Source organism: Thunnus albacares, chromosome 4 (assembly GCF_914725855.1).
Source record: "Thunnus albacares chromosome 4, fThuAlb1.1, whole genome shotgun sequence".
Lineage (NCBI taxonomy): Eukaryota > Metazoa > Chordata > Actinopteri > Scombriformes > Scombridae > Thunnus > Thunnus albacares.
The window spans coordinates 8,404,195-8,430,886 of record NC_058109.1 but is presented as its reverse complement, the minus strand read 5'-3'; the positions used below and the strand labels follow the sequence as shown (position 1 = coordinate 8,430,886).

The window sequence follows — 26,692 nt, the reverse complement described above, 5'->3', positions numbered from 1 at the left end:
CAAATTATTTGGAAAATATGTATTTTCTTGAAAGACAAACTCAACCCTTTAAACCAAAGTAAATATTCAGTAGATGTTTATGTAAACTTTATTCTACAGTTATTTGCTTACATTCAACTGAAAAGACTCTTGTTCATGATTATTGTAATTATTTGGAGTTAATTCATTGGAAGTGTACAAATTCAGAACTGTCTGTTTTCCCTCTATTGCAAGATATATTCATTACTCAGTGATTATTAGTTCTTTCCACCAAAGATCCTTAAAAAGAAGATACAATTAAAATAAAACTAATGTCAAAAATATCAAACTGACTGTATGAAAACTGTCTCATGAGGGTTTGAAGTGATCTGGTTTTGGTTCCTCTCTGTGTCTCTGCAGCGCTGCAGCTGTTTCCCTCTCAGGCTGTAGGCGGCGCTGCTGAGGCCTTTCAGAGCCTGCTGAGGATTCTGGGACCTGAGGCTGCCGTGGAGTCCATCATCAGGGCAGTCAGCCTTTCACAAGACACATAACTCACATCCAGGACCTTTTTATATTATTTACAACATGTCAGATCTGAGATGTTTTTATGTTCTTTTCTGTGAAATAAAGTAAACACACAGCGACGGTTTAGTCTCTTAGAAATCCTTTATTCAATAGAAAGAGCTCGACTGTGACGGCTGTAACAGCAGAGCTCATTGGTCAAAATCTACAAAAATAAATAATTTAAATACAAAATGCCAGACAGCAGTGTCGCCTTTGTATTTTCAAATAGTTTTCTTCTCTTAACTATTTACACACACGCAGTTATTAGAAGTCTGTAGGTATCACAGTGCTGTGATGTTTCTGCAGGCCGACGCTCAGGCAGCAGGCGGAGGCAGAGGATCGCCGACCCATCGACCAATCAGACTCCAGCTCACCCGTCTTGAGCTTTGTCTCGTCGTGAGGACACAGAGGTCTGGACAAACTCAACTCTGATTGGCTGAAGAGAACAGGAGGGTTTTCTTAATATTGGTTCTTAAGGTGGTTCTGTAATCTTTAAGATTATCAGCTCCATGTAATCAAGTTTTCTGTTTGTGCCTCATATGTGCAGTATTATCTTCACTTTTACAAGGTCATTTAACAACACTTGAATATTTCCAGAATCCTTTAAGACTCTTCGTTTATCTGGATTAAAAAAATATTCCGTCTGCTGCTCGATACAAAAGATTTTTAACCCTTTTCCCAATTTGCAGTTTTGTAGTCAAACATGAACAGTGAAACTAAAAGTAACGAGTTTTATCATCAGATGTATTAAACGATATGAATGTTTTTATTCATTATCATTAATAACAAGCTGAGGTGTTTCTGGCTTCCCTTGTTGGGAATCGCAACTTGGAAAAACAACTTGGAAAAATACCTTCAGAGCTGTTAGTTAAAGCTGTTAAACAACCTTCGGGGTTTATGAAAGCTTGTCAGGGATTTAACTTTCAGAAAAAAATGCTTACGTCGCCTTCTTGTCATCTGGGAGTTACTGTAACAAAGATAAAACCACAGCGGTGCAGCACTGTCAAATCCTGATGTTTATTTTATTCTAGACATGACAACATTTAAAACCTGAGAATGAATGTTTGAGGTTGAAACGTTGTCACGTCCATGTAGAGGAGAAAAAAAGTTAAAATGTGGATGAGAGCGTTGTGCGGGTTTATTTTAAGTCTTTTTGGGGCTGAATATTGTTCCTCTTGTAAAGACCGTTTACATAGAAATTGGGATTACAGCCGGGAAACTTAAATAAATAAGGCAGCTAAATACAGATGCCTCACATCATGTAAGTCTGTTGTTCAAGTAACTGAATGTTTAGTTATAGTGTTGTTAACTCTCCAACAACCAACTGACTTCTGATGACGAGAAGCAGCGACTCCACATGACGTAAACGCAGCTCTTTAACTTAAATGTAACAAAAGGTCGAACAACGTTTCACTGAATAACTTGAGTTCAGACGTAGTTGTAACATTTTTGATCTAATGCCTCGGTATGAAGCTGTTGGAAATTTAAAAATGAATCAAACCAAAATACTTTTTAACATCAAACCGTGTGTTTTAAAGTGTCCAGACCTCTGATGTCTCACACAAACTCCCATCAGCCCCTGCTGCCTCGTCCTGCCGCCTGTTGCACCTTCAGTTCAACAGTTAGAACGATCAGTGGTTGGTTCAGTTCACTGGTGTCCACTCTGCAACCTTTCACCCTGCGGGGGGTCAATCTATCCACCTACCCCACAGTGTCACAGCTCCTCCGTCTCCCAGGCAACCAGGCATCAAAGATGGCCGGCTAGATGTCAGTTAATATGGGTAGAGACGTGATTGGTCAGAGGTCATTCAGTCCAGAGTAACAAAGGTTGGAGTGACGTCTGTCCGTGTTTAAAACCTTTTTAGCGTTTGGATTGATCAACTTTAACTACTGACCACGTCTGTTATAAGCGAGACATATGATTGGCTGCCGATTTCACAGCGATGTTGACCTCTTGCCTTTAAACGAGGCAGCAGCCGTTCATCATCAGCAGCTGATGATGATGATTTTCCAAAAAACGAGCCTGACGCTGGGAGATCAGAGCGGAGTTTGAAAGAGTTTCAGTCTTGTAGTGTGATTTGTTTTCAGACGTTTGATTGGCTGATGGAGGTTGGAGAGTGGACACTGTAAACAGAGGAACTGAAGTCAAGTGTTACCAGTTTATCTGAAGCCTCCGAGAGCGCCGCTGGTTTCAGAGGACGATGACATCACCAGGAGAGGAAGCCACAGGTCGTACAGTTTGTATCAAACGGCAGAAAGACCTCCGACACGCCAAGATCTGAATCTCAACAGACTCAAGTCCTGAAAAAACAGGCGACGCTCATCTGCTGATGGTGACGTCACCGTCCTCAGAAACGTCCCGGCGCTCCTGACCACATAGTTTTTCAAACATCAGACGACCCCGCTGAGCTTCGGGTCGGGTCGTCAGGGGTTCGAGGTATTGAGAGTTTACGGCTGCGTCCACAGCAGCTCCGAAACCAAACTGACGAGCCATCTGTCTCTGATCTGAGCTGTGAACGCAGCCTGTAACAAAGTGAGTTTGTTACACACACACACGCGCACACACTAACACACACCCTCCGCCCTCCTCCAGTCCTACCAGAACATTTAGGCACGTGGACAAACACACACTACAAAACACACAACAAGCCACTTATGGCACAAAAACCAGCGGAGCAGCAGCGTGAAGCTCAGCCTGTCCAAAGAGGACCGCTGTTACCCAGCAGCCTTTGCTCTGGTGGATCAGACTGATCTAAAGCAAACTGGACACGCTGACCTCTGACCTCTAATGAGGAGACAGGAGGTGTCCCTGTTCTGTTAGTCATTTCAACTCTGTTATAACTTCCCCCGCTTCTCTTTAAAAATCCTCTGCAAGCGTACGGACACGTTAGTCGTCTGGTCAGTGAAAATCGCCCCGAACTCAGCCCGACACTGTTCCAATGTAAGAGATAAATAAATATTGATCAGAGCGATCAGACCGTAAATGAAACTGACGCTGCAGTTCCCAGTCTGAGCGTGATGACACGTCGCTAGAATGACGACGTGGCGCATCGAGTCTTTCTATTGGCCGACTGTGTGAACTCAGACTTCACACCAAAGTTGTGCTTGAATTTGAGTTTTTTTGGGCTTCAGTTGTGAACGGGAGACGATCAAACACTCACACGACCAGAGTGTAACATAACCGTACCTTCACAAAGCTACGAATCACCTGGTTAGTCAACAAGGGAATGTTAGATAACTACTGAAATGCAGCTTTTTCTTCAACCTCTAACAGAACAAACTGAAACATTTTGCCGCTTGGTCCGAAGCCCAAGCTGAACTTTAAAGGGTCAGTTTACCCAAAATACAAACATATATTCACTCTATATATCCTCAGTATCAGGTACAGCTGCATAACGGTATACAATCCAACAGCTCTGACACAAACGCTACCTTTACGAAGCTTATGACACTGTCAGCACAGTATTAAGCGGTTTATTATTATATAAACAGTATTTATATTATATTGAAGCGTCACTAAACACCTTTCAGTATAATTACCTCTGAGACAGTGTCAACAAATAAATATATTATGTGCTTTATGAGAGAATTCATAACAGAGCTGATTGTATTAGATTGTACAAGTGTACCTAATAAAGTGGCCGCTAGTGATGTCTGTGCAGATAGTTTTGGTTTTATTTTTGCAGGTTTGGAGGATTTCTGAGAACCGTGCCTCCGCTCTAACACGAGAGGTGAATGTAATTTAGTTTTTATGTGGAAAAAGAAATAATTTTTCTCTAATGAAGATTTACTTCCTATGAAAACAGTCTCCAGTGTTTTCTGTGGAGGATTCTTTCACAGGGACACTTTTCCCGTGAAGAGATGTTGCTGTTGAACTTTTAAATTATTATTATTATTATTATTAAATAATTTGGGTGAACTGACCCTTTAACAACACTTAAAACTCCCCCCTGATAAATGAAAAATAAAATCACACATATTTGACCTTCGACATCTCAGCACAAACGCCCGATGAGGCGATTTGTGAGAAACATTTCTACTTGTGAACACGCTGCCACCGACAGGAGGGAGGTCCAAAAGGAAAAAAAAAAAGAAAAAGGAAAACAAAACAAAAGCAAGGAGGTAAAGTGTTCCTCGCAGTCATTTTGGATCTGGCTCTGGCTCTCCACCTGGTTCGTGGAGGTTTTCGTACAACCAAACACGGCATCGCTTCGTCTCGTTAAATAAATGTTTATGAGTTGGACTGAAAAACCTCCGCGGACTCCGGCAGAGAACTTAAACTCACTCCAGAATCAAAATGTTTGCTTGAAACCTCTGACATCAAATGAAACTCTCCAACGTCTCCTCCATCCAGACTCACGCAGACCGATCAGATCAGCCTCCTCTGTGGCTGTAGCTATGGTAACCAGTGCTTCCGTTACCACGGTGACGCCTCAGAGGACACAGTACAACCTGGACATTCTGGTTCTGCCCCGCCTACATTCAGGAAATCACAACGACCTGCTTTTCTCGTCAACACCTCCATTCACCTGTCTTTTTCCTTTCTTCATCAGCGCTTCGCTGTCAGCAGCGTTGCCACGGAGAATGAGAAGAGTCAGAGATCGTTGCCAAGACAACCACAGCAATCCTGTCAGGAAGTGAATCCAAACTCTGGCCGCCAAAGGGGAAGAACAAAGCTCCCTGTGAGTTTTCTAATAAATATGAGTCATGACAGAACAGGGCGGAGATGTTGGGATTCACCTACTGACAGGAGCGTGAAGTCAGTCGCCATGACGACACAAAAGCTCTAGAATCAGTAACAGAAATATCTGGAAGTCACGTTAACGTCTGGTGATTTAGTGACGACTTCCTGGAGATTTTATTCTTGCTGAGCAGCAGCCAGAGCCGATACATGCCGACGTGAGCTGAGTGAGGAGAAAGTGCTGCAGCCAAGTCTCAGATAAACTGAAATGATTCTAGACCTCCGGCATCGACATGGCGTCTCTCCTCTCCGTTTGAGGCATCAGCGTGGCGTCAGTTACTGCTCGTCTCCAGGAATCAGGGCCGCCCGGCTCTGACTGGGTGTTCACACGGGGTGGAAGAGCAGGGTGCAGTCCTCTCTCTCTGCAGCTGCGAAGATGCCCGGGAGCGGCGGCAGAGAGCCTTTTGGCAAGGCACCACCAGTCCTCAGGTAGCAGGAGACGATCTTCTGGTCCAGGCGCAGCTGGCGAGGGATGCTGTCGAACGGCTTTGGGTCCAGATCCAAGATGGAGACGGAGTAGGAGAAAGCGGGAGGTCTGGAGGAGAGGAAGTCCCTGAACCGCCTCTGACTGTAGAGATAGGAGGAGGAGGATTAGTGAACAGAAAGGAGTCAGAAGTTTAAACATGCTGAGCTGATGTCTGGCGCCACCTGGTGGACATCATTAAGTACTACACACTCAACCATAAACCCAGTACAGGCTGTTCTCACCGACTGTGTCCCAGTTCAGCATCCGCCAAAGGCCCCACAGAGGGGGACTGAACCCTTCCTCACTTAAAGACAGTTTGTCCCCACAGAGACCAAAAGTTCAGATGTTCCTCATCATCAGTTTATAAAAGGAAAACCAGGAAGTTAACCTCAATCGTCGGACAAACTGAAGCTGCAGCCGACAATTATTTTCTATATTGTTTAATCTAAAGATTTGTTTTCAGACTAAAAAGCTCAAAGTTAAAACATTCAGTCTATAAAATGTCAGAAAATAGTAAAAAAAAAAAAAAAAGATCCATCATAGTTTTCCAGAGTTCTGGGAAGGTCTTCAAATGTTTTGTGTGTTGTTCATGAGAAATGACCCAAAATAATTAATCAATTACCAATAATTACTTACTAGTAGTGTTAGCAGTTTGGCAAACTGTTAATCCCAGTGACTGAAGACTGTAAACTTCAACAAATAATGGACCACTGGTGAATGTGTAGCACACTAACAGAACATTTCTCCATATTACTTTTTTTTTTTGACCACTTGTAACACTGTGAAGAAACGTTTTTAAGATTGCAGCCTTACTACTACTATTACTACTACCAAGCAAACATGGATGTTAACAATGAAAGTCTCAAATTCTTCCAAAAATCAACTCAACAAATGTTTTTGCATGACTTGTATTCAACACATTCATTGGGCTAAAATGCATTTTGGTGATAAACACTGAACGTAAACATCGATTTTGTCAGCTGAGTGAAAATGTGTTTGTCATTCAATTAACTACAGACTGAAAGTTAAAATGGAACAAAGTTTTTTTTTGGTTTCATGTACTGTGCGTTACTGAGACTCTTCCGAGTAATTAATTCCGGTATCAAAAACTTACTCTTCATCATCCTCCTCTTCCTCACTGCTGGGCACCAGGGCGACCATGATGGAGCAGTCCTTGGCTGTCATGGCGACGCGGTACTGATGGACCTGAAGTCAAAACAAACAGCAGTTAGACACGCTGCTATCTTTAGACATATAAACTAACAATTCATTACTGATTAATCTGATTATTTTTTCAGTTAATCGTTTAGTCTATGCAACGTTATCTAATCCTAATCACAGTTTCCCAGAGCCCAAGATGACATCAGCAGTCCAAAACACAAAAATATTCAGTGTTCAATGATGTAGACAAAGAAAAGCAAATAAATCTTTGCTTTTGAGAGGCTGAAACTAGAGAATGGTTTGTATTTTCTTCTTTTTTTGAGACTTTTTGACTTGCAGGAAGCATTTCTACATTCGTTAACCTCAAGTTTTGGAACATTGACCATGTTTAAGATAAATATCCGACATTTTAACAGTATATAAATAAGAGAAAATCACAAAAAGCAGAATATGGCCCCTTTAACTTGTGTTAAAATGCTCTGACAGACACTGGGGGAGAAATGATACAGCAGGAAACCTGAACAATGAAACAAAGAGCCTGACTTAATGTGACTGGGACAACTGGGGAAGTTTGAACCAGTCTGACCTTGCTGACAGCGTACTCCACGGAGCCGTCATCCTCCGTCGGACATTTCTGCAGCTTCTCCAGGAAGGCCTCGTTGTACGGACCCTCTATCTGAAGACGAGTTCTGACAAAGACAGTAAATGACGTCAAGACACCAGACAGAAGAGATTAATGTACACGGACACAGTTTTCTTCTCGTTAACTCAGTACTACCTCTCCTTGGGGAAATCCTGCAGGTGTTGCTCCACTCTGCGGTACAGAGGATGAAGTCCTTCGATGTCCAAAGTGTCCAACATTTGAGTCTGAAGGATCCTGAATAAAACACTGTCGCTGGGTAAACCCTGAGAGCCTGCAGACACACACAGAGAGACGGAGCAGGGAGGTTATCTTTCTGATAAGTTTTCTGGTTTATAAAACTTTTACTTTAAACAGTTAAATCAGGAACCGTGTTTAATGTCTCGTTCAGTATCAAAAAACATGCACAATCATGCGAGTCAGCATTTCAGTTTCACACATCTACATAATCAGATTCAGATGTTATGAGCGAAGTGTTTGCGCTGAAAAGACAAATGTTTCTTTCAAACCACAAACATTTCTGAAGGAGGCAGCGAGAGAGGACGGAGACGGACAGCAGATCTGTTCCACTGATTCAACTCACACCAAAAAAAACACAAGTCAGCAGCGTGACAACCATCCATGTAGTATACAACACCAGCTCTGACTTGTGTTTAATTATTTTTACTTTTTTTTATTATTAAAGCACTGAACCAAATCATGAGAGATGTGATTTATGGGGTAATTTAAGGGTTATGTGGAAATAGAGCTGAAATAAAACATTTGGTGTTTTATTTGTTTGCACATGTTGATTTATTTGAATGAGTGTGTTTCAATTTGCCTGTGTGTGTGTGTGTGTGTGTGTGTGTGTGTGTGTGTGTGTGTGTGTGTGTGTGAAGAGAGAGAAAAGGAAGCAGGAGAAAAAATATCTAATTAAAATACTGATCTGGAAGGACCATTAAAGGACCAGTGAAACCAGACTGGACAGACAGAAAGAAAGAACCGTTCTGACCGTGGCGAATCCTCTCTTTGTTGAATAGACTCGCTTCACAGAAGCTCCGCCCTTCTCCTCGTCTGTCCGTCACGCCGCCTCCGCCACCGCCGCCACTCAGCAGGGCGTTTACCAGGACCTGCCGGCAGAGGGTTTCAATGTGAGGCTTGAAGGCAGATTGCGGAGGTTGTTACAAACTACAAACTGATATTTCTTGTTACTTACCATCAAACATTTACATGAAAATATCTGCAATGAGTTAATATCAGTCTGACTAATATATCAGTCGAGCTCTAATTGTTGGTTTTACTGAAGTAAAAGATTTGAGAGGTTCTTCACCACCAGCGTCCTGCACCATCGAGCACTTTTACTTCTAACTTTGACATGAGCAGAATTTGATCAGCTGGTGACTTCACTGAGTCTCATAAATATCTTTACGTTCATAGAGACACGTATTTGTACACCTGAGTGTCTGTGCAGGTTTACCTGGATGAAGTCGTTCAGGACAGCTTTGCTGGTCATGTGACTGTTGATTCGGTTGTTTCCGTACATGAAGTACGGTCTGAGATGATGCAGCAGAGAGTTCAGGTCCAACGAGTCGTCGCTGCCCTCCTTACTGCTGTATATACACTGACCACCCTGACACACACACACACACACACACACACACACACAGACACAGACACAATCAGCATCATGATTATGACATAAATCATATCATCATCCCCAAATGACAAAGGATCTAATATTGAATTTCTGATGTCTTTATGTTTAAATCAATAGATTTGAAGCATTGAAGGGTGAGTTTTTCAGAATAAATATCACAGTTTTGGTTCTAAAGAGTTTAGATTCTTGTGGTTTAAGGCGCCTTTAGACTTTTTATCTCACCTTGAAGATTTTGAAGTTGTTCTGAGGTTCTTCTATCAGGTGTCTGACGGCAAAGTGCATTCTCTGTCTGTTCCTGAACAACAGGAGAGAAACCAGAGATCACGTTCAGCTGCAGAACAGTAAAAATCAAACACCTGCAGACCACATTTTACTCATCACTGTACTCATAATATATAAAATAAGATTTCATCCTCCTGGAAACATGAATATCCATACTGGTCAAACCAGCCGCAGCCAGTTTGACTGCAGTTGATTAACACACACTGCAGCATTAAACAACTTAAATTAACTCTGAGGTGAAGAGAATAACTCGGTGCTCTGTCTGTTTCACCTCAAAGACCCTGCAGCCGCTCAGCGTCTTGGACAACAATGTCTTTCCCCGGAGCTAACGGTGCAGCAGAGAGGCTGCTCTCTACTGCTGGAGACATGACGTTAATAACACAGCGGAGCACTCTGCCTCCCCCTAAGTTTGTTATTCAGGAGACTCTATGAGGCTTTCAAATTAACTCATTAATTAATTATTGCAGTTAACGTTTTAAAATAAAAAGGCTGCGGACCTTTTATCTTATCTGTCAGTTCTGTTTCATATTATATTTCAGTGGAATTAAGACACCAGTGAATGGTTTAGAACACCGTATACTGGAGCAAGAGACTGAAAATAGAGCCCCCTTTTCTATTCCTTCAATGGAGAATCGATTCGGCAAGTATTGTGATAGTATCAAATCAGGAGATAAGCATATCATCCCGGGCCTACAAAATCAACACCATCATTTGTCACAACCTTTATTCTTCATCTTTTTGTTCCATCTTGGTATAAAATTTAAATCCTTATGGACACTTTCATCTGTCAAATCATGATTTTTTTTTTTTATTTAAGCACACAACACTCCACAGGTGTGCATACAAACCGTGTACGCTGCACCACACACACCTTCTCCAACCTTTTACACCTTTGTCTCGAAAAAAAATCCAGGTAAAACCCTGATTTATGTCCCACTTTATGACTGATAGTAATAGAAGATGCAGTAATCTCACCCTGAGAACAGATCTAGAGGACAGTACAAACTGCGTCTCTTCCACTTTCCATTGGCCACCTGCAGAGAGACAGAGAGAATAATATAGTATATGTTTGTGAAGTACAGTAGATGTATTGTGGTTAGATGTGTACAGGGGTTGCAGTTACCTTGTAGTGTTGGTGCATGCAGAAGCGGCACACTTTGGTCTTGATGTCTTTGCTGACGTGTTTCGAGGACGGCAGGAAGCCACATTTAGGCTGAAACACAAAACATGAAACAGCAGGTAAGTAACACACACACACACTTTCACAGTCACACTTATGCAGTTTGTTGTTCAGCTCAGTTTGTTGGGTGAGACTAAAACTATAATGTAGCTGCAAGGAGACATAAGTACAATTTAAGTTTATTAATGTACAGCGTTTGTCAACGATTATAAACGTCTCTTATGAAGACATTTTATATTATTACAACTGTGTTTTACTACGTTGTCATTCATTATCTTTCACTATCTGTTTATACACCAGCCTCCACTTATGTGTGTCCACAGGAGGAGTTATGTTTGTCGACGAATACATTAATAAACACGTCTAGAGCTGAAATGGAAGGATATAAGATTTTCTCTTATATCGGGATAAAAACACTCAAGATAATTTAAATTGTGGTGAATTTCCATTATTAGGATAATTGTGAATATCCTCACGAGTGACTAGAAAAAGCTGTCTAGCTCACTGACGTATAGATTTCCTGTTTTATTCTAAACTGCCATTTGCAACAAGGGGGAGTCCATATCTTTCCAGTCATTCGTCACCATGGCTGACGGCTGAGAATGTGAATGCTTGGATATCAGGTTGATAAGTAGATTCTTTTTTATTAATGAATTTCTCTCTTTGTGATCACCTGCTGGGTGTTGGCGAGAGACTGAGTCTGTGTCCTATGATGCAAAAAAATATTTGTTTCTTAACAAAATGTAAGTTAAAGTGACTCCAGCGTGTTTTTAAGAGATTTAAGGATATTTTGATGATTATCAGGATATCATCAATATCATTGATCACAACTATTTTGGCCAAGATAATCATGACAAACCCACACCTCCGCACAACACTGTGGGAAGGTGCTGCACTGCCAGATTTTGTCCACTGTGGCCTCTCTGCTCTGTGTGTGTGTGTGTGTGTGTGTGTGTGTGTGTGTGTGTGTGTGTGTGTGTGTGTGTGTGTAATTCAGCCCCGCCCTCGGTCAATCAGACACAGACAGAGAGCAGAGCAGAGAGACGGAGAGAGTGATGTAACCTGGTTGCTATGTTGTGATTCCCGACCTCATATCCTGTGCGCTACAGGGTTACACACCCACTGCCTGAAGGCTGACACCCAGAAACGTCCCGAACAAAGCAGAATAATAAGAAAATACAGGCAAAGAGCAGAGTCACTGCAGATAAACACACCGCCACACACTTCTAGTGGGTCATAAGTGACGATTGAGACCAGCCCTATAAGCATGGTTGTCTGTGAGTGAGTGATGAAGTTTCACCATTGGTCGGCTGGCTGAGTGTTGGAGTTTCCTCATTGGCTGTTGCTCTTTCAAGATGAAGGAAGCAGAGGACTACAACGCGACACAGAGCGACCGTGTTTTCAGCTCTGAGCGCTGACGCTCTCCGCTCTGTGTTAGATGCAGTGAAGACGGTTAAACTCCTGTTTAAACAGACACATAACAGCGTCTCTGTGTCTCCTCCTCTACTCTCCGGCTGACATCGCTGTCAGCAGCCTACAGGAGAGACGCCCGGCGGTGCGTTTGGATTTTATAACTGAACTAATAGCAGGATGCAAACTTTTTATTTCTCTGACGTTTTCACATCACAAACGAACAACGAACAGCCGCATTAAAACACGAGTCTTGCAGGTAAAACACGCGACTCGTGAAGGCTGTTAATATTTAGTGCGGGTCAGCTGCTCTGGTGCGCTTGATTTGACTGTAACCGTGGTAACCAGGTGGAGATAAGCCTCATGAATTTGCACCCAAAATGCTGTCAAAACTTTCATTCACAATTTCCACCACAGCCTCCATGACCATCGACCGGGAAAGAGGCAGAAAAGAGACACGATGGAGAGCGCACAGTTAATGCACCTAAATAACAATCTGACAAAACACTCAGATCACATGCAGAGTGAAACAGATGAAAGCAAGGGGAGTTAACAGATAATTAGAATTTGTTTATATTTATATTATATATATATATATATATATATATATATATATATATATATATATATATATATATATATATATATATATATATATATATATATATATATATATATATATACACACACACATATATTTGGAATAGAAATCCCTCATAATATTACAAAAACAGCTGGATGAAGAGCCCCCTGATATTCTAACATGGTATGAAAACTTCTGTCCACTTGGAAAAACTATCATATGTGTTAAGAGGAACTTTTGAGGAGTTTATAAGAGACTGGTCACCGATAGCAATACACCTGAAAGAGGAACGCTCAAGAGTAATGAGTATGGGGGGTAACCATACTTATTGTAAATTCACCAGGCTGTGATTACTGCTGATTTTTGTTTGTTTGTTTGTTTTTCTTTCTGTATTTGTGTTTGTTCTCTTGTTGTGGTTTTCAGTATGTCTTGTCTTAATTGCAGGTTAAGAACACAAGAATAATTAGAATTAAAATAAGTTCTCTTTCAAATCAAACATCCCAAAGGTAGAAGTGGAAAGTTTTATTCTTGCACCTGAAATTATAACCTTTTTTTTTTTTACTCAAACGTAGTTTAACCATGTCATGTGATGCTACTTCAGTACACTTTACCAGCAAATATTACTGGGACCACTACAGAAAATTGCAGATTAACATTTAATACACAGTTTCACACAGACCAGCTGTATACTAGGTTTTGACCTTGTCTTGTTTAAGGTGTGTGTGTGTGTGTGTGCGTGCATGTGTGTGTACCTTAATCTCGATGCAAAGTGGAGGAGTGTGTGTTGGCTGGTGGAGGACTGGAGATGTCAGGTTGGGCAGACAGAGAGCACAGCCGCTGTAGATGTCCATCACTTTATCACAGCGCCAGGCTGAAACACACAAACACAACATTTTCAGTATGTTAAGTTAACTAAAATGCCTTAATATTAATAAAAGATGGTCAGTTTACTGTATAGATATTGATTATTGATAACTTTTTAACAGAATGTGCCTTTGTGATGTTGGATATTTCCTGCCGGCTGCAGACTGGTCACTGCCGTTAAGTGTACTTCTACTTTTTTGTTATTTTTGGAATATCTGTGTGTATTTGTGTTTGCAAAATTGCTTGCAAAGTATTTTAATTCATTTACTTATTTTCATTATTCGGTTTATTTTGTCTTCTGACGTAAACTTTGACTTGCAGCCCAAAATAATCTTTCAGTAAACTTCACATTTCACATGCTGCTCATGTTTCCTGAATCCAGCAACAAAAATATACTAACTGATTATCTGTTCTCAGGTTTGCTGAAGAAAAAAGACATTTATTAAGTCAGTTTTAATGGAATCAGTGTTGATGGAGTCACATGAAGGCTGGACTGTGGAACTGGGATTCACCATTAATTAGTTTTAATTACATGAAGACAGTTGAAACCAGCTGGAATGAAGCTAAAACCTGCTGTGACAAACATCCACCTCCTGACCAGGTGGTGTCGCTTCAGTTTGTTGTTTCCCAACTACATATAAATTTAAAAAGCAGGAAAAAGAAAAGCTCTAAACAAGTCAATTGTGTTTTAAATATTCTGCTTCATTTTGGGAAGTACAACTTTCCGCTGAGATTTGTTGAGGAAAAATAATACCACACTTCATATCTACCCCCTCAAAATAAAATATAATACATTTAACATACATATCATACATTATGTGAGATATAACATGTTAATTAGTGAGTATCAGAGGTTTATTTTGTTACTTTCAGATAGCTGTTTCCAGTCTTTGTGCTAAGCTACGTAGCTTCATATTTACAAACATGACGGAGGTTTTAATCTTCTCATCTAACTTCTGGTTAGAAAGCAGATAAGTGAATTTCCCAAAATGTCAAACTTCCTTCAACAGATTTCAACAACAAATGCTTCCCACGTTAATGATTAATAAACATTTTAGTCTTACCAGGTCTTTGATGTTGAACTTTTATTGACAGCTGTCGCACAAACTCCAGCGGCAGTTTGACCACTTCCTGTAGAGAAAATGTTATCAGTCACTTTAGTTCAGTTTTTGAGCAGTTCATGTTTATATTTATGTCTCTGCTGTTGCTGCAGAGTCTTGGTTTATTATCTGCTGTATACAAAACAAGTTTATCATCATTCACTCATTAAGGGAGCGATAATGAATAAAACCAACGGCTGTAACCAACAGCTGCAATAAACAAATATCATCCTGCTGTTTACACAAACTAACGATTATAATCATCATTTAGAACCAAATATTAAGTTACAATAATTAAGCTACAAGCCGTCACGAGTCTGCAGACATCAGAACGATTTTTGACAGTGTTCTAAATTTTAACAGGACAGATAAATTCATTGTTAAGTTTAGCCTCCAGCTTAAAATAAAGTCTAAAATTAGACACCATCTGACCCAGAGAATGTTGTTCATGTGCTGAAACCCTCCAGACTTCAACACTGTAACTCACTGTTTTTGTCAACTTTTGCCTGCTAGAAAACAGTTCAGATATCAGATATGGGATTATATATATATATATATATATAAATATATATTCAAATAAAGATTCACATTAAACTAATCAACTATTTTAGAAAGTGCAACCTAACACCCTCAGGTTTTTTGACCGTGGAGGTAAAATTACTCCACCAAAACTCTTACACCAGTTTGATTCTCTGCGTTACAGTTACTGGTGGAAGATCTTTGATTGATGCTCGAAAATCTATAAACTCAGCATCATCGTGTGTTTGTTTACTTTGCTCTTCTGAACTCACGCGATGTTTATCTGTGACTGAACACAGCTGGTGGAAGTAAAAACAGTAATAACTCATGAACAAGTGATCATCTTCTCCTTCCTGGTTATCGGAAATTGTTTCTACCATTAAACTGTAAAGGCTTTCCAGATGTTTCTGGAATAGAAACTCCACCTGGAAAACACTCATTTAACGCCCAACACACACTGAACGTGTCATTCAGTCAGAAGTAATCGAGGTACAGTAGAAGACGTGCAGATCCTTGTTTTTTGTTGTAATTTATGATTAATTTCTCAGATTTCTTTGGCAGTATTAATGAATAATGTTGTCTAACGTTGACTTAATGTGTGATTATTACTTGTCTTGTTTGTCTCGGCTTAATGTTTTCTAAGATAAAACTAAGAAAGGAATATAAATAATAAAGCAGAAGATGTAAAAAAAAAAAAAAGTGTCAGTAATGACAGTAAACAGTGTGAAGGCGACAGTGTCGTACCCCGCTGTGGATGAACTTCTCTCCCAGCAGGCTGCTCATCACGTTGGAGCTGAAGTCAACAATGTTCTGGATCTGCCTGAAGGCCTGTTCTGCAGTCTGGAGGACGGACACACAGACGGGCAGGTAAACACACACACACACAAACACAAACATACACACAAACACACAGGTTAAAAACAAGCTACATCCTCTTCTGGGGAAAAACCGCAACAGAAGAAATGTCCATGATGCAACAGCTGTGCATGCGATGGACGCGGCGCTGCATGAACACGACGTCACACTGAATACTGAAATAAAATAGACATTAAATCCAATTATATCAGGCTCAAGGTTTCCAATCAGGCTGGAGCTCCGACACATGAAAGAGACGAGTTTTATAACAAAGAACCAACTGTGTGATTTGAACGCATCTCTGGGACCAGTAGTAGTAAAACACACTTCATATGGAACCAGTAAGTTCAACCAGTAGCACAGGTGAAACCAACCAGGACTGAAATCTTAAGGGCAGCTGACTGATGAGGAGGTCGTTGTTCTCTCACATGAGTTGATCTACAAGCCTGAACGAAAACCGCACTTGGTACATGCCGACAGTTACCGTGGCAACCATCTTTGTGAGAAAAGCCAGGGTTAGCTTGCCCTGGTTTCAGTTTGGTCAGGTGGTTTAAACCACTTACATTGGTTTAAATAGATTTTAGAGCTGCAAGTTTAGTTGGCAACTAAACGATTAGTTGCCAACTACTGAATTACTCAGATAATCAATTAATATTGAGTCATTTTTTAAGAAAAAAAGTCCAAATTCTCCAATTCCAGCTTCTAAAATGTGAATATTTTCTGGTTCCTTTCGTCTTCTTTACAGTAAACTAAATATCTTTTGAGTTGTGGGCTGTTGGTCGAGAAAAAAGAAGACATTCAAGGGCTTGATCGAGATTATTCACCATTTTACGGACCAAACAACTAATCAATTCATCGAGAAAAGAATCAACAGATTAATTGATAACGAAAATAATCGTCAGTTGCAGCCTTAATTGATTTCTTCTGGAGCTCAAAACTAAAGAAAACCTTTAAATCTTTTTTACTTTTTGACCATAAAAAAATTAAACTTAATTCCCCGAGTATTAAAAGACCTTGAGTTATAAATGCATCAGAAATACTGGTCTGTTTTCCTGCTACGTCAACAATATTTGCATTAAAAGAAAAACCTTTTAACACCTTTTAATCTGCATCACAAAACATTAATAACAGATTTAGCTGTCACAACATTAAAAGTCAATCAATTTCAGATTGATATCAGCTGATGAGCCTGTAATCTGAGTGGGACGTAATCTGCTGCTGCTGCTCCGCTGACAACCAATCCAGCTTTTAATTAAATGACTCCTGAGCTTCTGCACTGAACGAAAGTTTCTTCTGCAGCGTTGTTAACACGTATGAACTACAACTTAAACCTCGTCTACAGTTTATCTGATGTCGGTTTCTCCTCTCGGTCATGGATCAGTCGGCCTGACAGACATCATGTCAGGATGATTGATTTCCTCTTCGCTGGGACATCGAACGCTGTTACATCACATCTCCTGACAGATACTATCCTACTGACAGATGGGTTATTGACTACACAACCAGTTTAACCAGTATCACCTGACACAGTGTGTGTTTAGCCACAAGACTCATGTTTTAAGGCAAATGTTTTATTTGGTTTTTTTAAAGTTAAATAAAGCCGCGGAGACTCAGTAAATATGTTGTTTGCTCTGATGATTTGACAAAGACACAGTTGTCACTTATTTTGTTTATACTGTCTCTGAAGCCTTTGGGCTGTTTAACCTGCTGCCTCTGGTGGGTCACGTTAACTGGGGATTTAATATCTGGACCTTTAAGTCGTAGCTTTTTAGGCTCAAGCCAATGATCTTCTCAGAGAGTGTATGACAGTCAGTGGTCGGATGCTCGCTGCAGCTGAGAGATTGTCATTTTCAGGATCATAACAGTGATCAGAACAGCGATAAGTGAGATCACGTTTTCAGTCTCCTGAGAGGAGCTCATGCAAAGAGGCCAAAGAGCGTGCAAGGACACGGTTCTGCTTCACTAGCTTGTTGTGCTACTTATCTTAACCTCTTCACTTTGCACTTAAGTTCATTTTAATGTATTTAAAATGTAGTAAAAATAGGTTGTGATATGAGGCTCAACAAGCTAGCGAAGCGCTGTAAACAGAATCACGCTCCGGTGGCAGCAGCCTGCTTCTAAACAAACTACTGTGACCGAACTCATCTGGTGAAGGAACAGGTCACGCAGTGCAGCCGAGTGGATCGCTGACATGTTTTTAACAGTTTTTGGACGACGGAGGAGGTCTACGGCGCAGAGGAATCAGATGTATCAGGCTTTTGTTGTTGGTTTGGCTCTGCGCATGAGATTTTGATGACAGCAAGAAAAATATTGAATCACCGGCCTCATCCTTTAATGGCCTGTTCATCTTGTTTGTGTTATTCTTATAAATGTTTGCAATCCAATGTTTACTCAGCTGTAACGGTGCGTTTCTGGTCCAACAGGCAGAAGCCTAAAGCCGGACAGACACTGTATGATTTTATCAATCTTGTGCATTGTGTTAACTCACAGCGACACATTTTGCACGGCCAAAACATACGACTTCTACGGTCGGATTGACCTGCTGTGACGTGGGAGCTCCCTGATTCTGTCCTGTTGACGATGCCAAATTTAATCCAGTAATTCTACTTTGTACAGAAAGCAAGAAGAAAAAAAAAAAAAAAAGACGAATATGGAGCCGCTGGAAGATGTGGGCAGTTTGTTTGGAAGTGAAAACTGGAAGCGAGTGTCTGTGGTTGAAGTCAGCAACGACATCAAACACTATTCTACTGTTGAAACAAGCTCACTGCAGTTTAAAAACAGATCTTTTGACAGCAGCCATGTTGGAAACTGCTGAACTGCTCAAAACAGCAGACAGCTGACTAACATCTCTGACCTGCCAGGAATCCGTCCGATCGATCCGCCTCACACTGAACGTCGAGTCGCAGCTGATCCGGCTGAAATTTTGGCCTGAATCTTAATATTAGTGGGAGGAGACTCCACTTCAGGGGTTAAAATCATCATGTTTAATCTTACACAGTGTCTGTCCAGCTGTCTGGCCTTTTGTTTTATTAAATAAAAGAATACAAAATATAAATCAACAAGTACACATTTACAAAAAAGATGTAAACATTCCCACAATGTCTCATGTGGTTTGGATTAAGATGTTTTCACTGAGCGCTCATTTGGACCAGGTTTTCACACACACACACACACACACACACAGACTCATATTTACCTGCGGTGGGTTTTCAGAGTCCTCTGCCGGATATTTGAGCAGACGTAAAACTCTGGAAAGCTGCGAGAGAACAAGAGAGAAGCTCAGTTAGGATCAGAAGACCTGCAGAAAACGACTGCACAGAGTGAATTCGAGAACATCTGCAAGATATTCCTGATGTGGGTTAAAGTGATTCAGTTTTCCCCGCAGTGCAGCAGGAACAGTGGATCCATTCTGCAAAGTGTGCAGTGGGAAAAAAAAAAAAAGACTACAGTAGGCTGTCAATGCGAATATTGATTTGCATCAGTTGGGGAAAGTGTCTCAGAATGTCTTTAAACATAATATAGACTGTTATAATATACAACAATGACTTCTTGTGTCAGGACGTGGGTATGTTTACGTAAAGAAACTCCATAAAGCAGAGAAGATGCTGACAGGATGGATGTCTGGAGATGTTATCTGTGAATGTGTACATACCCACAAGAACTCAGGTTACACCTAAAACGTATCCTACAAACTGAAGTAAACTGTTGACGGTAAAATCCCTTATTTACATGCAACAGATCAGTAATCAGATTTACATCCTCACCTGACCTTCGTTTAGAGACGGGGTGGGGTTATTTTAGCGCTGTGTTGATACAAGAAGCTGCTTTTTCCTTACAGCTTGTCTAAATGTTACAAGTAGATGTTCAGAAGTGGAGACAAACTCGACTCAGGCTGCAAGAAGCAACTTAATGTCAGTGTGAGTTTCTGTCAGTTTGAATCACGTAAATCTCGTGTGAGGATGTGCAGTATCTCTACGTGTATCCGTCTGTTTTATTCTGCTGCTCTGCTGTCACAACAGATTTCCGTCCTCCACATGCAGAACGCAGATTACACAAACCTGGTTACACGAACTGTATCCAAGGACAAAAATAAATCTGTTTTCTCCAGAACAAATGAAGTTAAGTCTCAACCTTGATTACACAAACGAGGTTTCTAGTTAAAAAAAGGAAGAAAACAGTAGAGCTGCGACGGATAGTCCATCATGAGAAACTCAATCACCGACTTTTTTGATAATCAATGAATCATTTTTAGTCAATTCTCTGATTCAAGCCTCTCAGATGAATATAATACAATATAGTATAAATCAATATCGTCTGGGTTCTTCAGTCTTGACTGATAGTAAACTGAATATATTTGGATTTACTGTTGGCTGAGACAAAACAGAGACATTTGAGGACGTCACTCTGGGCTTTTGGGAAACAGTGATCGACATTTTTCACCATTTTCTGACATTTTATGGACCAAACAATTAATTGATTAATCGAGAAAATAATCAGCAAATTCATCGCTAAAGAAAATAATCATTAGTTGCAGCCCTAGAAATCAGATTACTGCATAAATTCACCAGTAAGCAGGTTAGTGAAGTGCAGCTAAATGCACTCGGTGATTCAGGGACGTGCACAATAATGACGACATAAGCTTACAAACATTTACTGGTGCACTTAATCCCCGAAACATAACTGCACAGTTCACTCACTCCTCCTCAACAGGTGTGATTATGTAATAGAGGTGTAACAGAGTTTAGAAACTATGATGAATGATGACACACTGAGACACTCGCATTTTTCAGAAAACCAGATGATCATCTGTGCAAGTGTACAGAACTCCATTTATACTGGATTTGTTGTTATATTAAATGCATTTTTACATGATTTTTTTTTTCATCAATAAGTGCTTTGATACATCAGGTATTTCATTTACTGGATTAGCTGAAAACATACAATCCTGTCAAGTTATTTTAGTCACGAGCACTTTCACAATTGATTTTCCAGACAGGAGCTTTTATCCATATCGCCCCTAAAATGTGGAAACACACACACATATATTTTATATATTTTCCATCTCCTCGTCTCCCTGCGGAGTCACATCAACATGACGTCGTACTGTGACACACGATGTTAGAAATGTAGAATTCAAAGTTTGCCACCGTCACGCACATCAGGACCACAGACGTTCATGTTTTAAGCAGCTAAGTCAGAAATTGTAAACTGTAAATAGCAAAGAGAATAACTGAAGAGTACGTCAACAATGAAACTGCAATTGTTAGTGTTGTTTAGGATTGTTCTGCTCTTCAGATTACAGTTTTTCCCACGTGTAAAAAGTTAAAGATAAATATCAACAATGTATCAACAATATGGTTGATAAATAAACACAGTGAACTTTGACATCTGAAAAAAACTCTTTCCTCGTATCTTGAGCTCAAACCTCAAAACATCTCTGATAGTGATCAGAATGTGTCCGTGTGCAGCATCAAGGAGCAAAAACTGTCACGTAGTGAACGTTCACGCTGACACTGAATGTCAGGTTGGATTCTGATCAAATAATTCTTGATTTAAATGATCGTTTTGACAGTTTTAGACTGTATTTTATTTAGACAGAGTTCTGTTTAGACTGGAGTTGCAACAATGTGGATATTTTTCAAAGTTTTCTGATGTTTTACGGATCAAACAAATAATATATTAAATCAAGAAAATAATATAATAATGAAAATAATTGTTAGTTGCAGCCTTAGTTTAGACAACATGTGATACTTCTGTGATAAAAAGAGTTTGTAGAAAAACATTTTAATATTTGTAAAAGAGTAGGGTATCAAAAAAAAGTACAGTTTTGGTATCAGGACTGAATCTGATCATATCAGCACATACTGTAAACATTAGTCAGCCATATGTGTGTAAAACAAACAGATAACAAGTGTTTATTTTCAACTGCAATATTTATAAACACTACTTTGAACAGCAGATTTTGCAAACTCATAAAACAATATGAATCATTCCATGTAAAGTCAGAGGAAAGACTGACCAAAAAAAGATCTTTAACTGTATCCAGCAGTGCTTATCGCTAGTGGAGAGCTCGCTGTGGTATTTTCTCTTCCTCGTTTATATTTTGTTTTAAGAAATAACTTGCAGTGTAATCAGCTGATTGTTTATCTGGGTCCAGCGGTGCTACATTTAACATTAAGTAGGGCAAAACAAGGTAAACAACATAAAGTGCAAACAGACAAGACAACAACATAAGTTGGCAAGACAAAAACAAAACGGTGCAAAGACAAACTATCATTATTATTATTATTATTATTATTATTATTATTATTTTAACTGAATGTTTTGAATTTGTGGAACTGAATGTGATGATTTGTCCTGGTTATTTTCTGGTGTCTTGAATGTTCACGTTGGCACCAGAAAAGGTGCATGACACTCAAATAAACAAACTCAATCAAAAATATATGAATACTTATCACCATTACTTACTTTGCAAAAAAATGTTTTTCACTGTGTTGGAAAGACAAGACTGCTCCAACTTCTAATTTATTTATTTATCAAATATCTATATATATGTCACAGCAAATATATATGATTTTTGGTCGCTTATTATCTCGTATCTAGAAAATGCAAATTGTCAGAAAGAGTAGATGTTCTGATGTAAAACAATAAATACTGTTTAACAAACTGTTGGTAAAGACATCATTTTGGCTCATTGTATATAACTGAAGTGCTGCTTTTGCTTTCTGTTGGTGTTTGTTTGTTTGTGGTGAGGTAATGTGTGGACTGCATTGTTTATAGTATCTACAGATTGATTAAATGTAAAATAATAAAAAATTGAGACATGCCTCTGATCTATGTAAAGAAATACTGGAACGACTGGATATTATATTGACGTCTAAAGTGATTATATTTCTTTTCCTTCTGTGGTTTAGTGGACAGAACTTCGGGTTAACACCAAGCGGGCGCGTCGACCTTCCTCAAAAGTATTTTAGCTTTGTGTGAGTCAAAGTCAAGGACCTCTTTGGTTTTTGTGTCCAAACATGGACATAAAAACATGTACAGACCTCGAAACCACAATGTAACACATTTTCTTTTTATTTGCTGTCTGTCACATCACGTTAAGTATTTTTACTTTACCCATGACGACCCTGTCTGTCGTCCTTTAGTCTGTTTGTTCTGTTTTTTTCAAAAAGAATCATAAAAGTAAAGTATAAATCCACCAGCAGACACAGCTTCTTCTCCACCGTTTCAAACTGAACTTAACATTGTACACTGCATCCAAACTGCACTGTTACACAATTTAATTATTTATTGCACGTGTCACATTTAATTTTTGCACTTTTTGTCACCATTTCTTGGTCCGTAGCAAAGTCCATATTGTCTTTGTACAGTAAATATTTCATTTCAAGTTTTGTATCCTATTTCAAAACTATGAATATTCCATTCTGTAAATAGATTTTAATTTTTTTTAAATTTAATTTTAGTGCTACTTTGTCTGTTTTATTATTTCATTATTATTATTATTATCTTACTCTTGTTATATTTTAGTCTTCTACTGTTGCGTTTATGGGAGCAAAAGCCAACACAAATATTTGCATACTTGGCTAATAAACCAGTGTTTCCTCTGTAATTTTAATACAGCTGTGGTGCTTTGGGCAATAATTCTAGTTTTTTCCTGTATCTGTCGCTGATCTAAGTTACGTTTAAAGTTGAGGCTCTAGTGTTAAAATATTTGATTTTTATTTTTTATCATATTTTATCACTATATAATCAGTACTTCTAAAGTATCCGGACTACACCTTAGTTTCAGATAACATTAAGGCTACAATCTTTATCTCTTGTTGTGGTGGAGCACCACTGCTAAATGAATACAGAAGAAACACTAAACAGATTCTGATTCAGATTCTAATTAAATATATTATTATAATAAAAATTATGCACAGCAAAAAATGTAAACAATACAGAATTACTGAAATACTGAATTATCACCCTACCCTCAAAAATGTATTTATAACTCTGGAAACAATCAACAATACCAAGAGAGCCTGGCGGTTCTTGAGCTGATTTCCACACTGCTGATGTTATGTCACACTCTCACAATATTTCACATATTGCTCAATAACAACATGATCAGACCAGTCCCGTGAATGACACTTTTCCAGTCTGTGACACACGGAGTGGGCATGTCAGTGAATGCACCACCCTGCACAAGTATCCGTTAACTTTTAAACAGATCAAACTGGACTGTCTGTGTGCTCCAGAGGCTAAAGGCCGGTACAGTGAGGCAGCAGCCGAGAAAAGTGTTCCTTACGCTGGGTCACTTCGTCCAGCTGCTCGGTGGAAAACCTGGGACAGCTGCTAACGGCTAAATTAGCTCCACGTTAGCCGCCGCTTAGAAGTTGCTGCATTTTAATGACTAAACGATCAGTGACCCTCAGTGGACATGATTATATATGTCATTTCTAATCGTTAGTGGTGTCTTAAGCCTTGTCGATCATGTGTATTGATCTTTTTTCATGTGTTAATTTGAACTCTTAAGTTAGCTGTTGGCCAACCAGCCGGCTAAAGCTAAGCAAACACAGGCTAACAGCAACGATGATAAATCCTGGCAGTTGACTTTTCAACCGCCAGGGAAAAACACGTTTATAAAGAGATTAACTACAAAGTTTCTACCGGCAGAGACACCGAGCTGAAAGCGTGTTGAACGTTATAAAAGTGTCGGGACAGGTTTGGGGTGTCTTGGGTTTAAAACTCCTCCAGCTTTACCTCGGACTAGCTCCGTGTTTAGCCTCGCTGACTCACCTGTACGTGTGACACCACCAGGCTCTTGTTTCCCTCTCCGTGATACTTCCAGTCGTTCTCGTCCATTTTGTCCAGTTCCATCACTCCAGCGACGACAAACCGAGCTCCCGTCAACGGCCAGAAAGTAACACACAACGGCACGGCAACATACAAGTACTCCGACTGGTACTACTGGCCGTTAGCAGAAATCAAGAAGTACTGGGACCGACTGACTGCTACTGCCGCCCGGCCAAATATGTTTTCCTAGGATGGTGAAGTTAAGACCCGCCCTACTCTGCCTCTGATGGGCTAGTACTCGTTACTTTCGTTGGCTGGATTGGTTAAATTTAGGGTAAGAATAAAAGGGTAAGCCAATCAGAGGCAGAGTAGGGCAGGTCATGACTTCGCCATCCTAGGAAAACAAATATCGCTGCCGCCCGGACAAGTTACCTGCCACCCACAATACTACTTCCGATTATGACTTCAATATAAAAACCACCGAGCATTAAAGAGTAGAGAAATACATTTCTGAGAAAAAGTTTAAATGTTTTTGACAAACAATCAGGTCCTCATATGAACAGTGAAAGATGATTTCCTCGCTGTTATCATTCCTCCTGTTTATATTGACTAATAAAAGATTCACTTCAAATGTGCTTTCAATGTATATGATGGGGGCCAAAATCCACAGTGTGTCCACAAGGTCATTTTGTGCAAAAAAAAAAAATGCATTCAAAAGTGTAAATGAAGCTAATATGAGGCTTCAGCAGTGGATATCTGACACATTTACAGTCTTTTTATCATCAAATTCCCTCTTTGTGTTTCCTCAGACAGTGTCTCCCTGTTGAGCTGCAGTGGAAGTATAGTAAGAAAAAGAGGAACTTTGGCACTAAAAATACTGTAACGTTGAAAGATATCCACCCTGGTTTGACTCATTTGGACGGCTGAAGCTTCATAGTAGCTTCAGATAAACTTTTAAACACATTTTTGTACAGAAGGACTGTGGATTTTGTCCCCCATCACTTACATTGTAAGTACAGACTTGAAAAATTGTGAACCTGACCTTTAAATGTGAAGAAGATAAGGGGACACTACATCATTGTCCATGGAAATAATGTTCTACTGTATGTAATGTAATGTATGTTGTGAAAAGAAAATTATTTAGTATTTCTGTTATTTGCACCTCAAATATACAAATTTTATGTGCTGGAAAAATCTAATAAAGCCGTCTCTTAGCCAATGACTAAAAGGACTCTCAAACAGAGCTGCAACGACTAGTTGATTGAAAGAAAATTAATCAGGAACTATTTTGATTATTGATGAATTGTTTCTGTAATTTTTCAAGCAGATATGCCAAACGTTCTTTGGTTCCAGATTCTCAAAAGTGTGGATTAGCTGTTTTTATTTGTTATATATGACAAAGCACATTGAATGTCTTAAAGTTTTGAACTATTAATCAGACACAACAAGCAAATTGAAAACATCTAGAGGGGTATTTTCTATACTTGCTTGTTTTTTCTCTTTTTTTGATTGTTTTTAGTATGTTTAACATATGTCCAAAACAGAATAAATACAATAGTAATTAAAAAATAATAATAATAATAATAATCTTATTATGAGAAGAAAGTAGTAATCTTACTATAATGGTATAGTTTAATGAGAAAAAAAGTAATTACAAGAAGACACTCATAATTGCATTACAAATAAATCTTATTACAAGAAGAATGCTGTAATTTTTTGAGAGAAATTAGTATTAGGAGAAAGTTTTAATCTTATAAGAAAAGTAATATTGTGTAATAAGCTGTAGTTTAATAAGAAAAAAGTCATATGTGTATGACAAAAGTCCTAATATTGAGAATAACGTCATAGTATTACAGGATTTAAAAAAAGACTATCTGTTTAGTATTATGACTGTTTGTTGTAAAGATGGGTGGGCGTCAATTAAAAAATCTGATTAACTCAAACACCACATC

The 26,692-nt window shown here is 39.3% G+C and overlaps 2 protein-coding genes and 1 long non-coding RNA gene across 4 annotated transcripts in view; 1 reads left to right on the top strand and 2 right to left on the bottom strand.

Moving 5' to 3' along the window:
* LOC122981249 (centromere protein P) overlaps positions 1 to 1,142 on the top strand; it is a 115,740-nt gene extending 114,598 nt beyond the window's left edge. For both annotated transcript variants that reach the window (XM_044349907.1, XM_044349906.1), the window contains exon 9: positions 379 to 1,142. In XM_044349907.1, coding sequence (XP_044205842.1) covers positions 379 to 509 — 131 coding nt within the window. In that variant the 3' untranslated portion in view covers positions 510 to 1,142. The remainder of the gene's footprint in view (positions 1 to 378) is intronic.
* Positions 1 to 26,692, bottom strand: part of LOC122981255 — a 571,779-nt gene that overhangs the window by 354,012 nt on the left and 191,075 nt on the right. The gene's annotated exons all lie outside the window — the stretch shown is intronic.
* Positions 606 to 25,036, bottom strand: ippk (inositol 1,3,4,5,6-pentakisphosphate 2-kinase). Its single transcript, XM_044349899.1, has 14 exons — positions 24,744 to 25,036; positions 19,156 to 19,215; positions 15,849 to 15,944; positions 14,550 to 14,616; positions 13,374 to 13,492; positions 10,572 to 10,661; positions 10,424 to 10,482; positions 9,389 to 9,461; positions 8,987 to 9,139; positions 8,522 to 8,639; positions 7,669 to 7,804; positions 7,477 to 7,579; positions 6,844 to 6,935; positions 606 to 5,831 (listed from the first exon to the last, which is right to left on the bottom strand). Exons 1-14 carry the CDS (start codon positions 24,822 to 24,824, stop codon positions 5,588 to 5,590), a joined length of 1,491 nt encoding a protein of 496 aa, XP_044205834.1. The 5' UTR covers positions 24,825 to 25,036; the 3' UTR covers positions 606 to 5,587.

What these genes read in the sequence shown, in the direction of transcription:
- ippk (XM_044349899.1), bottom strand. Translation starts at nt 24,824, where the DNA reads ATGGAACTGGACAAAATGGACGAGAACGACTGGAAGTATCACGGAGAG. An exon ending in GCATGCACCAACACTACAAG is followed by an intron (nt 10,483 to 10,571) that starts GTAACTGCAACC and finishes GTCTCTCTGCAG; the next exon opens with GTGGCCAATGGAAAGTGGAA. An exon ending in TGGAGTACGCTGTCAGCAAG is followed by an intron (nt 6,936 to 7,476) that starts GTCAGACTGGTT and finishes TTTTGACTTCAG; the next exon opens with GTCCATCAGTACCGCGTCGC.